This window comes from Podarcis filfolensis, assembly GCF_964270895.1.
Source record: "Podarcis filfolensis genome assembly, chromosome: 1".
NCBI classification, from domain to species: Eukaryota; Metazoa; Chordata; class Lepidosauria; order Squamata; family Lacertidae; genus Podarcis; species Podarcis filfolensis.
In genome coordinates this window covers 122,625,680-122,638,803 of record NC_139604.1, presented here as the reverse complement: position 1 = coordinate 122,638,803, position 13,124 = coordinate 122,625,680, and the positions used below count along the sequence as shown (strand labels likewise).

At 47.6% G+C, this 13,124-nt stretch overlaps 2 protein-coding genes across 4 annotated transcripts in view; one reads left to right on the top strand and one right to left on the bottom strand.

Annotated features, from left to right (window-relative positions):
- Positions 1–13,124, top strand: part of LOC310766010 (uncharacterized protein) — a 776,685-nt gene that overhangs the window by 652,873 nt on the left and 110,688 nt on the right. The gene's annotated exons all lie outside the window — the stretch shown is intronic.
- KIF26A (kinesin family member 26A) overlaps positions 1–13,124 on the bottom strand; it is a 159,059-nt gene that overhangs the window by 137,564 nt on the left and 8,371 nt on the right. The window contains exons 1-2 of one of the 2 annotated variants that reach the window (XM_083609132.1): positions 10,479–10,905; positions 9,945–10,211 (exon numbers count right to left, since the gene is read on the bottom strand). In XM_083609132.1, the coding sequence (XP_083465258.1) occupies positions 9,945–10,211; positions 10,479–10,493 (282 nt within the window). In that variant the 5' untranslated portion in view covers positions 10,494–10,905. Of the gene's footprint in view, positions 1–9,944; positions 10,212–10,478; positions 10,906–13,124 lie in introns of those variants that run through there. The other variant, XM_083609131.1, reaches the window with a different exon arrangement.

The window sequence follows — 13,124 nt, the reverse complement described above, 5'->3', positions numbered from 1 at the left end:
GTCTCTTTATGTGGCCCCTGTAACTCCCTCACTGGCCCTGCTTTTACCCCGAGTGAACTCTTGACAATGCCTCTTGCTTGTCCGGAAGACAGATAGGTGCATGTATCTAGAAACTACCCTACTGTACAGCAAGGTAAAATCTGCATTTGTTGCTCCACCCACTTTTGCCTCTGGCTCTGCCCACCAATAGCATGTGGCCCTCAGAAGGTTGCTAACCAACTGCGCTAACCACAACTCCCAGTTTGGACATAAAATATGGCTTGCCCTGATGCAGTACACAATTTGATTCTGGGTTGGTTTTTTTAATCAGCACGGTTAGGGACAAAGGGTTATGAAGGTCCCTTAAGCACCATCCCCAAGAGCACTGAAATCCCGGCCAAACCCCATCTCTCATTTCCATAGCAGTGACCAGAGGAAGAAGGACCACTGGGAGCAGCGCAAAAAGAAGAAACGCCACGATGCATCTGCCGCAGCACAACAACTGGACACCTTCATCTGCCCCAGCTGCCACAAAACATGTCTCTCCTGTATCGGTCTCTCTACAGACGCTGCAACCGTCCAACAGCTTGACCTCACCCCCAAAGGTGCTCTCCTGCATTGTCTCCCGAGACAGACTATGTAAACACAACATGATCCCAGAATCAGCTGTGGGCAAAAGATCATGCACAACAGTGCCGTTTAGCTGTTTTATGGGAGGAGAGGGGATCAAGATCATAGAATCATAGAGCTGGAAGGGAACCCCAAGGGTCATTTAAGAACAACCCCCTGCAATCTCAGCTAAAAGCATCCCTGACAGATGGCCATCCAAACTCTGCTTAAAGGTAAAAGGACCCCTGACCATTAGGTCCAGTCACGGACGACTCTGGGGTTGTGGCGCTCATCTCGCTTTATTGGCCGAGGGAGCCGGCGGACAGCTGCTGGGTCATGTGGCCAGCATGACTAAGCTGCTTCTGGCGAACCAGAGCAGCACACGGAAACGCCGTTTACCTTCCCGCCAGAGCGCTACCTATTTATCTACTTGCACTTTGACATGCTTTCGAACTGCTAGGTTGGCAGAAGCAGGGACCGAGCAACGGGAGTTCACCCCGTCGTGGGGATTCGAACCGCCAACCTTCTGATCGGCAAGTCCTAGGCTCTGTGGTTTAACCCACAGCGCCACCCAAGTCCCTAAACTCTGCTTAAAAACCTCCAAAAAAGGAGAGCACACCACCTCCCAAAGGAGACCGTTCTACTGTTGAACAGCTCTTACCATCAGAAAGTTATTCCTGATGTTTAGTTGGAATCTCCCTTCTTGTAACTTGAATCCATTGGTTCGAGTCCTACCCTCCAGAGCAGGAGAAAACAAGCTTGTTCCACCTTCCATGTGGCAGCCCCTTGAGATCTTTGAAGATGACCATCATTATCTGCTCTCTGTCTCCTCCTTTCTAGGCTAAACATACTCAGCTCCTTCGACTGTTCCTCATAAGGCTTGGTTTCCATCCATCCACTCGCAATCCCTGCCCTCCAACACTTGGTTGGCACTGTCAACAATAATCCAGCAATGGGTCTTGTTGCAGATAGGAACTATGGAGTCAGGAGGCAGAGTTAGTTCCTGCGCACTTATCTGCAAACGTTGTAACTATAAATGCAGAGGGGATCCAGATTGTGGCAGCTCTCTTCCCACGTTATGCAATGACATTTCGTCTAATCCACTGAGCCGCTAAAGCAAACACAGAAACCTTGTATGTTCCTACCCCCCCCCCCGAAACATCAGCAAGTTAACTAATTTCCTCCCCACTGTTTAAATAAGAAACCCCCTGAAGGATCCCTTTGAGAAACCCATGCCTAGGACAATTATACAGGGCGTGATGCAGTACAAAATGAACAATAAACAGAACAGCGACTTGTGGGTTCCACTTGCACATGACAATTTTGCACAGCAGTTTCAGAAAACCAAAAAGCACAGAGCACATGCTATGCATTCAGTTCTATGGGAGGAGGTAACTGGACGTACTCAGGGACAAATCTTTGGATGGATACTAAAGCTGATCTTTGCTTCTGGTGCTACTGAGAACCAAGCCTGCCCTTATCCTCACAGCTCCATCCTTGGTCACGCTAGAACAAGGATAGTCAGTATGGTGGCTCTTCAGACACATTTTGCACCTGGCTATTGGCCACGCAGTGCTATTGGCCATGCAATTGGCCAAAGCAATGACAAACCTAGACAACATCTTAAAAAGCAGAGACATCACCTTGCCAACAAAGGTCCGCATAGTTAAGGCTATGGTTTTCCCAGTAGTAATGTATGGAAGTGAGAGCTGGACCATCAAGAAGGCTGATCGCCGAAGAACTGATGCTTTTGAATTATGGTGCTGGAGGAGACTCTTGAGAGTTCCATGGACTGCAAGAAGATCAAACCTATCCATTCTTAAGGAAATCAGCCCTGAGTGCTCACTGGAAGGACAGATCGTGAAGCTGAGGCTCCAATACTTTGGCCACCTCATGAGAAGAGAAGACTCCCTGGAAAAGACCCTGATGTTGGGAAAGATTGAGGGCACAAGGAGAAGGGGACGACAGAGGACGAGATGGCTGGACAGTGTTCCCGAAGCTACCAGCATGAGTTTGACCAAACTGCGGGAGGCAGTGGAAGACAGGAGTGCCTGGCGTGCTCTGGTCCATGGGGTCACTAAGAGTCAGACACGACTAAACAACAATTGGCCACGTGACCAAGTGAAGATGCCTGGATGGTGCCTGACGTCTCCACCATCTGGAGGTGCATACCTGGGGATCCCTGGATCTTGACCCTAATACCTCACCCTGTAGAATTCTACCAGGTATAGTTTATCTGCACAATCAGATTGAATTCCAGGAACCGAAAAGCATTTTTCTGTGTAGTCTGAACTGTGAACAATGTTATGGTGAATTGTTGTTGCTTGTCTTCACTCACCCCACCCCACTGCCCTTTTCAGTTGTGAAGAATATCCCTACGTTATGAATGGTCCAATTAAGAAAAATAGGAAAAGGCAAATACTTAGGTGGACTTTCCCTGGATCAAGTGACTTTTCTTCTTTTAAGTCCTCAAAGTTCCTAGCGCAGGGATGTCATCTGAACTAGCCAGAAGTTTAACTGATAATCAATCCTACTAGTCAGTCCATCCTTTGAAAAATAAGACTTTAGAGACATCTCGCCCAAAAATGACACCTAAACATTCTGTTTTGGCGACTGAAACCTTGGTTTAAGGAGCCATTTTTCGCCTAGCTTTTTATATTTGAGTTTCTAACACATCGTCCTTGACAATTGGGTTATGCTGGCTGGAGCTGATGGAAGACAACTTGGATCCTCTTAAGACTGCAAAGGGAGTTTGGGGGATAGATAGATGACAAGGGACTCAGGTAATCTCGCTTTTAATTATCTGTTTGTGAAAGGACAAGAGGGAACGAGGTTAAACAAGTCACAGGTTTCTCAAGGAATCTGTGTGTTTGCTGGTCCTTGAGAAACCCATTTCACAAACTGATCTTTGGCCAGCAAACAAGTCATTTGATTTCCCTACCGTTTGGAGCTCGAATTTGGAGCCATTATCAGCAGCTCTGACTCGAGGAAGACAATTTCCTTCTTTCATCAGTAGTGATAATCAGCAGCCGAAACTCACCCTTTTTTCATCTCCAAAGCACCCACCCATCATCAGGACCAGGTGGGGAGACCTTTCTGCACTTGTGATGAAAGATCCCTTAATTATCGTGGCAAAGGACACAAGTCTTTTGAGTATATAGACGAAGTTCAAAGCAGTAGGTTTCCTGTGTTTACTCTGCCTACCGGAAAGCCAGAACAAGCCACAAAGGACCATCCTTGACTTTTTTTTGCTTACTATTTTTCACAACTAGACAGAAAAATAAACTAAGGCTGCAACAATCCCATAAACACTTACCTGAGAATATTCCCCACTGAACATGGGAGGCACCGATTTCTTAGTTCAGAGGACTGAACTGTAAGACTGGAATCTGAGACACACTTAAAAGGGAGTAAACCCCACTGAATTCAATAGGACTTACTTATGAGTAAATATACTGAAATGAGGGTTGTTTTGCATGGCTGCATCAGAACTGTTCTCTATTTTTTTTAGTGTCCTGCACCTGTGTAACACTACTCCACATAACAGATGTTCAGATTTAATACATACAAACACCACACCATACATTTAAAAAACATTAAAGCATGTTACTACCTCCAAAGAATTACAAAGTATACAGAAGAACAAGTCTTGCTAAGGCGGAACCAGCATGGCTTCTGCAAAGATAAGTCCTGCCTCACTAAGCTTTTATGGTTCTCTGAAAGTGTTAATAAAAGGTGATCCAGTCGACAGGGTATACTTAAGACTTTCAAAAAACTTTGATAAAGGGGCTCCAAAATAAGATTAGCAATCATGTATACGAGCAGAGGTCCTCTAATGGATCAGCAACAAGATAAGAAACAGAGAACAGGAATAAATGGAAAGTTCTCCCTATGGAGGAATGTAGAAAGTGGAGTTTCCCCAAGGATAGCTATTGAGATGTGCTTTTTAAGTTGTGCACTAACTATCTAGAGCTAGTGAGAACTAAAGCAGCCAAGTTTCCCGATGATATCAAGTTGTTCAGGGTCATTAAAACAAAAAAGGGATTGTGAAGAGCTCCAAAAGGATCTCTCCGAACTGGACAAACGGGCAGTAAAATTGCAAATATAATTCCAAGTAAGAAGGTTATGCAATTAGGGCAATCTTAAATTTACATATAATATCATGGGATCTGAACTGTTGCTCACTGACCAAGGCGCAAGACATTCAGATGGCAGGGAGTGACTTGACGCAGATCCCAACCTAGTGAGTGACAGCTGTGGACCGATTGTGGACCCAGTATAGGGAGCAGAGAGGGCTTCAGCTACCCCAAGTTTTGGGGGCAGGGGCAGCACTCCACCCAATATTGAGGGGTCCGCCACCGCCGGGCACCCTCCACGCACCCCAACCTGGCAGTCCAGGAGCCAGGCAGGGGCGGGGTCAAGCCGCTGGGGTCTTTGCTTCACTCCTCCCAGCCACAGCCCAGCAGCCCAACAGCTGGGAGAAACCACTGCAGAGATCACCCTCCGTGTATCCTGCCAGGTGGCATCACGTGACACGTCACGTGACCTCAGCACCCCTGGCTGTGAAAAAGGTGACTGTCACGCTAGGGAGCATTAGGAAAGGGATCGAAAATAAAGCAGTCAATGCCATAATGCAAATATTTGGTGCAGCCACACTTAGAATACCGTGTACTGTTCCGGTCAGCTCACCTCAGAAAGGATATTTCTAGAGGTGGAAAAGGGCAGCCAGAATGATCAAGGGGCAATTCCCCTATGAAGGAAGTCTACAACTTTGGGGGCTTCTTTGTTTGAAAAAAGGAAAGTGGGGCATGAAAGAATTCTATAAAATCAGGCATTCCTCACCCCTGATCCTAGAACCTAGAGCTGTCCAAGCCAACTTGAATATTGGAAGATTCAGGAAAGACAAAATCAAGTACTCTGTTTAACTACGTAACTCACTTCCACAGGAGGCAGCGAGGGACACCAATCTGAATGGCTTTAAAAGGGGATTAGACAAATTCACAGAGCACGAGGCTAGCCGAACGAGATGACCCTTTGGTCTGATCCTGCAACGGTCTTCTTACATTGATACTTGGAAGCAAGTGGAATGCAATCTTGCCTTTGGAGCAACCCTGTTAAGTTTCTGGTGCTCTTGAGGTAGCTATTGCATTACTGGGACCCAGAAGAAAAGGAGGTGGGGATTCATTTCCCTATCACCAAGTACTTATCAGAGGGTGTTCCTCTGAGACGGGCAGAAATGAGACCACACAGACAGGCCAGAGGAGAGGGAGAGAGCGGAGGTCGCCTCACCTGAGCACCTAAGCAAGAGCCCCTAACCTTCTGGAGCTAGTACTATTCTTTTCATTCCCCTCACAAAGACCCATTTATAGCTGGAACTCCCATTACCTGCAAGGAAGGAACCGGGAATCGTTTAAGCACCATGTGTTCTCTGCAAGGCCATTATACCCTATGCGCGAACAATAGGAAATTAACCTCCTATTCACTGACCGGACAACACAAAAGTCTAACAGTCCTGCCTTTGACATTTCTTGTTTCACATGAAAGAGACAGAAACCCCCCATCAAGTCAACATAAGAAGAGTTTTCCCACTCCCTGATATCAATAAGCTTTGCATCCAACTCTGAAACAGCCAACATCCGATCCCCGCAGTCTGACACTGGATTACAAGGCGCGCCCCCTGCCCCCACTTAAAGACACTTATATTTAGATTCCATAGGAATTTTACATGATCATACAGGAAATCTTTGAATGAAAATGAAGGTCAGGGCTGGGATTGGCTTCCTCTGCCAGGGCCTCTTTCTCGCCCTCCTCATTCTTTCAAATACCCAAATAAGCATTGTTTAGAAAACAATATACTTCCACTGTTATTTATTAATTATTACTGTTACTTCTACAAAAAAAAAAACAGCAGCTCAAATGCATTTGTATGGGCGTCTTGAAAAGAAAATGCTAGGCTCTTCACATCCTTTTTTTTTTTATCCAACCATCACTGAAACTTTTTTATAAAGATCTGGCATAAACTAGTTACTGACCCTTGACTGTGCATAAATCAGCAATCATGGGGATTAATTTTTTAATTTTTCTTTAAAAAAAGATCTGAGGGCAGTTCACAAGATAAAAATAGAACGAACAACTAGTTACAATTATAAAGAAATGGCCAGCTTTTAACTACTTAATTTTTCAACTTCAAAAGTTTAACAAAAAATGAAATCTGGCTTTCCAAGAGTCTTCCCTGACACAGCAACTCTGGGACTCTATCCTGAAGCCGCTCACATCTCTATCCTCGTTGCCGCTTGAAAAAAAAAATCTCCATTTAAAAAATATTTAAATCTCATATTTCCCATAGAGCCCACAGTGGCAGACAAGAGTCAGTCCCCAGGTCGCCTCCCACCCAAGGAGCTGACAAGACTCCAACCTCCTTAAATTCATCATGTTTGTTACACTGTGTGCCATAATAATAATAATAATAATAATAATAATAATAATAATAATAATAATAATAATTTATTTATTTATTTATTTATACCCCGCCCATCTGGCTGGGTTTCCCCAGCCACTCTGGGCAGCTTCCAACAGAATATTAAAATACAATAGTCTATTAAACATTAAAAGCTTCCCTAAACAGGGCTGCTTTCAGATGTCTTCTAAAGTCTGGTAGTTGTTTTTCTCTTTGACATCTGGTGGGAGGGTGTTCCACAGGGCAGGTGCCACTACCGAGAAGGCCCTCTGCCTGGTTCCCTGTAAGTTGGCTTCTAGCAGCGAGGGAACCGCCAGAAGGCCCTCAGCACTAGACCTCAGTGTCTGGGCAGAATGATGGGGGTGGAGACGCTCCTTCAGGTATACTGGACCGAGGCCGTTCATACCACGCCCTGGGCTCAAAAGACAACCTTTAACAGCAAACTACTACAATATACCTGAAGTGCAGGTGAAGACAACAAACCTTATCCTGGGATGCATATGGGACTCCTGTACTGTCCTGCCAATGTTGAAAAAGAATATTTAAAACAGTTTGGCAGGCTCCTTCAGGCACTCAGCTGAACACATGAAGACTTACTGCAAGGGTGGGGACCATTTCTCAAGGTAAGGGCCGCAATCGTTTCTGAGCGACCTGCCAGGGGTGAGCAGGGCCATGGGCAAAAGTAAGCAGGGCAACGCAGGTGAACTCCACTGTTGTACGAAAGGCTAGTCTCTACACTCAGGGCTCGTCCACGCTGGCGCTTGTCCCATACCTAAAAAGCACCGATCCAAGTGGTTTTGCCTTTCCCACAAAAATCCCGCTCTTTAGCCCTAAATCAGAACAAACAGCAATCTGCAGGAAACCTGATTGCCATTTGATACAATTAAGCACTAAACCATGGGTTTTCCCAGGGATATGAAGCTGGGCTGGTGAGGGGTGTGGGCTAGGAGAGGGGGTGTGGCTGGGAAAGGAGGTGTGGCCTGGGGAAAGGGGGTGTGGCCTAGGGAAATGGTATGCAGCTGATGGGGTGTGTGGCCTGGGGAGGAGTGTGGCCTGGCGGGACTGGGGCAGAACAGGGTTTTTGCTGGCTTTTCCAATGGTGTTTCAAATATACGCGATTTCACTGATGCGCACAGTTCCTTGGAAAGTAACCCCCATGAAAATTGGGGGGTTGCCTGTATACAAATTAGTATTATCATTATCACACAAACACTAAACCTGGGGAAAACACTGTGCCTAAGGCAAAACCTGCCCACTGCCCAGACCTCACAGACAGGTGTAGGGAACCTGTGGCCCTCCAGATATTGTTGGACTGCAACTCGTTATGATCCCTGACTACTACTGATCACGCTGGCTGGATGAATGGGAAATGATGTCCAACAACATCCTATGGTGGGTGGCACAGGTTCCCCAGCACTACAATAAGGGTTTCAGTGCATACTGATCTGTATACAACATTCACACAGAGATATGGAGAGTGCTCTAAAAAAGTAGCCCTCCTTCTAACAAGAAGGCATTTTCCCAGGGAAGAGAAATAACCACCCCACATAAGAGGTAACAGCCGCAACATGCAGGAATGTGTCCCTGCTAATGTGCCACATCGGTGCAAGTACCACTGTACAATGATGAGACACATGCAGAATCGCATGCAGTGTGAAGTACCCCTGAATTTTGTTCAGGGTTGCACAGAGGTTCCCCACTGTGTGCAACAGCACAAAGGTAGTTGTGGCTATTTGTCCCATGCTCTGGGAGTTGGGCAGCTACTCTCTGCAAATATGCACATATCCGCTGGTGCTTTTAAAGAGAAGTATTCATAGACATACGGAGGACTAAGAGTACAAAAGGGCCCCCTATGCCAACATTCAGAGATATGAAGAAGTAAAGCAAAGCATTATATGCAGGTATCCTGCAGTGTAATGCATATCACAGTATTAGGCAACGTTTGGAGATTATCTGAGTGTTCTGAGCAGATCTCCCAGGGTTGTACAGATCTATCCTTTGGGGTTAACGGGTCTGAGTATAACACAGGGCTGAACAAAGAACTCTTGCCAAGCCAGCTAAGCACAAAGCCGTGTGCAGCAGCACAGCGCATGACGTACAAGGCACCAAGCAGCTCCCAGCAATCTAGACAGCACCTCACCAGCTGGGGAGAGAAAATGCTGGGCACTTTGTGCAAATCATACTCCAGAATTCAACACTTCGGTGCAAGGCGAAGCAGCACAATGCTGAGCACTGTTCACAGGGCGCATCTGATCGCTATGCCGTGTGGATGGATAAACCGCACTGCACAGTGTGCAATGGTGTACACAGAATTCTCAGAAACATGGAAAGTTAAGGGTTTTTCTTTTCTTTTCTTTTCAGCTGGTGAAATATGGCACATGGTGGAAGAACGGGAAACTTAAGAGGGCTACATAGTGCAATGAGCTGCAGCTAGGAATCCCAGGTATCCTGCAGGAACCATGTGACAGAAGAAAGACAGAGAGAAACCGAGGTGTGCAAGGAATGTACACAGCTACCAAGGCTACAGACAGCAACATTTCAGTGGCACGGGGAAAGGGGTAGGAGTTTCAGGTTGCTGAGGAATACACTGCTTGCTGCAAGCGCAACGAACGTTAAGTGCATCCAAGCCAGCGTTGGGATATCTAGCCGAGCAAGTATACCACCCAGTGTGCAGCAACGGGCACAGATATACGAAGCATGGGATATACACGGATATTATACTATTCGAGCAATGTGCGCGCTCGTAGTTGGGCAACTGATAGAGGGGACTTTTAGCGCTACGCAAAAAAAGTTGGAGAGGCCTTTGCAAACTTGGGATTTCGAAGCACCAGCCAACCCAGCGTCCCGGTTCCGGGCCAACCCCGCTCCCCAACCCCATCCCAGGCGGGCGCAGACCTACCGGCGGGGTCAGGGAGTTGCAGCCCGAGGCCAGTTTCACCGCTTGCCTCTTGAGCTCGGCCAGCTTGGCTTGGCAGCTTCGGCACCATCCTCCTTTGGCCGCTCTCTCGAAGTGGCCCAGCTCGCCCCCCGAGGCGGCTCCGGCGCCCTCCGGAGCGGGGCGGCTGCCGCAGCGGTCTTCGGCGGCGGCGGGCTGCAGGAGCCTCTTCCGCGGCGGGAGCTCCAAGGAGAGGGGCGCCGGTTCGCGCAGGGGGCTCCCCTCGGCCACCTGTGGGAGAGAGGAAAGCGGGAGACGCGGTCAGGAGGCTGCCCTGGGCGGGCGCTGCGTAAAAAGGGAGCGGGTCCCCTTTTCCTCATTCTATCTCTCTTGCAAAAAGCGCATTGCAAAATTCCGCTCCGGGAACGAGAAAAAGGGCAAACTTCCAGTCGTGCAAGGCCGGCGAGATCTCTCCGGGGGAGCATCGAGCTGGGTCCCAGTTGCTGCAAACAACGACCCCGTCGGGAAAGGAGAGATCACACTCACAAATGCACTTACCCCCAGCACTGGCATGTTACAGCCCGGTCCAGGGAGCGCGCAGCTTTCTCCCGGGCTCTGCAGACAAGCGGATCCCCAGTTACAAGGAGAATGCCGGCGGGCTGCAGACGCCTCCCGACCCCGAGCTCTCCTGCTGCGTGCCCATCGCGAACCAAAATTAAAAAGAAGTCGTCCCGGGACAGAGGATTCCTGTTGCAGAAACGGAGCCTCGCTTCTCCTCCGCCCTCTTTTGCTACTGACTGTCTCTCCCCCCCCCCCCACTTTTTTGTGCAAGCGAAATAAAGTCGTGCACTGCTTAAGAAAAACTCTGCAGCAAAACTCTCTCCGCTCCGACTCCTGTTGCTCGCTACGTGATGTTTCCTCCCATAGTGGCAAAAGCAGCGAGGAAAGTTTAGGGTTGCAAAGTTAAAGCAGCAGCCCGGGAGCGAGCTCAGAAGGGGAGGAGACGGCATCAAAGGGGAGGGAGAGGAGGAGGGAGGGACTTAACCCCCCTTCATCCCCCACCCCAGCTTCCCAAGAAACGGGATACTACTGAGTTCATGGGCAAGCGGAGCACGTGGAAACCGAGAGGAGTGTTAGGAGGAGAGAGAAATGGCTCAGGTTAGCAAGCTTGGGAGTTAAACCTCCTTCGGCACTTTCCTGGCTTCCAAACCGAGGCGAGTCAGTCTGGTTTGGGTTGGTGGGGTTTGCTTTTAAGAAGGCCCACGTTTAATGGTTTGGCTGCATACTTTGCGGCTTTTACACGGGAATTATTGCGGGCTTCCACTGGAGTGAGCAGCGTGATGGCTGGTTTTAAAATCAAGGAAGGGGCAGAGGATGCACACGAACGTATTTGCACACATCCTATGGACTAGCAGAGTTTTAATATTTCAAAAAGTGCTTTTATTTAGAAGTGCGTAAGGGAACGATAGATGGATGTATACACACATATATAGGTAGATAAGTAAAGGTGCCTTGTACGCTGCTATGAATATAACTACTTTAAAAAAAATGCATTTGCTGCCTCCCACGTTGTTTTTGATGTGTTTGCAGAAACCAAAGTGACCTCTCCTGGGTGCAAACATGGACGGTGTGTATGGAGGTCCTGGGCTGCCCAGGCACTTAAAATTGAACATTGGTCTCACACATACACATATCCCATTGTCCTATATGCGATTTGTTTGCCTTGTATTGTATGGGAAGCATGGATCAGGTATAGGTCTGCAACCCCCAAGTCATCTAGGCCGAAGCCTGCCCCTTTATTGGCAGACAGTTCAATGCCTATATGTACATGTCGTTTTAAAACGGTTTGTGACTGCATTGCTGATCAATGCTTATCCAAAAGGCCACAGTAGCAGGCTTTGGAATGTATAGGCTTAGGTTGCGGACCCATAGCCAAGACATTTTGCCGCCCGAGGCAAAGGATAAGATGTTGCGCCTTCGCCACACAGTTCTCCATACAGATGTTAACTGGACTTGCATCTGAATCTTGGCATAATATTGCTGGTAGAATAGTCTCCTCTGAGCGGGCAGACCAGATTAGGGGGTCCAGGAAAAGCCATGTGTAAACAGAAAGGGATTATCGGGGGCACGAGAAGAGCAGCGCGGAACTGCTACTGTCCTCTGAGGCAATTGTCTATTTTGCCTAATGGTAGGGCCTGGACCTCATTGTAGCTTTTGAACACCCAAATAAAAGCTGGAGTGGCGCTGAGGAGGATTATTCCAGAGTGTGTTTTTTGTTTCTCTCTCCCTCTCTCTCTGAATAAGGATTCTCAAAAGTGGGAGGTCACTGGGATAGCTCAGCCAGTAGAGCACGGGACTCTTAATCTCAGGGTTGTGAGTTCGAGACCCACATTAGGCAAAAATAAATAAATTCCTGCATTGCAGGGAGTTGGACTAAATGACCCTCGTGGTCCCTTCCATCTCTACAATTCTATGTTTCTTCAGTCAGTGAGCCATAGCGTAAAAGTATGCAACTGGTGACTCCCAGCTTCTCCCTCAAATGCCAAGCTGAGAGTCTTGTATGAGCAGCATCTGTAGTACCGCAATATGGTTTCAGGATGTTTGGAGGGAAATGTGGTGACAGCCACTAGCTTAGGAGAATTAGAACTGCAGAGCTGGAAGGGGGCTTTGTGGTCATCTAGTCCAGCCCTTATAATGGAGGGTGCAAGTACCGTGCCAACCCTAATTGGCAGCCATTTGGCCCCTGCTTAAATACCTCCAGCAAAAGAGAAACCACTGCCTGCCTCCCAGGACGTAAAAAAGACACTAAGACAAATCCACAGAAGATTTGCCTGTCAACAGCTATTATCCATGAGAACTAAGTGGAGCATCCATGTTCAGAGGTAGTTATCTCTGGATGCTGGAAGTATCTGGCTAGCCACTGTTGGAAACAGGATACTGGGTAAGATAGACCCTGGGTCTAATATTCCTGGGTTAAGGTTATTAGGTTAGACAACTCATACCCATGTAGACAAGATCAGATTCATTGATCCAGAACAGTTAGCATCCCCTGGTCAGGAAAAAGCTGCCCACACTGATCCAAATCATTAACCCACTCTAGCCGGCACCAACCCTCCAATATTTTAGTTCCAATACACATTGCCTCCCAGTGCGTTTCTGAGCACAATTCAAAGTATTGATGCTGACCTTTAAAGCTCTAAACGG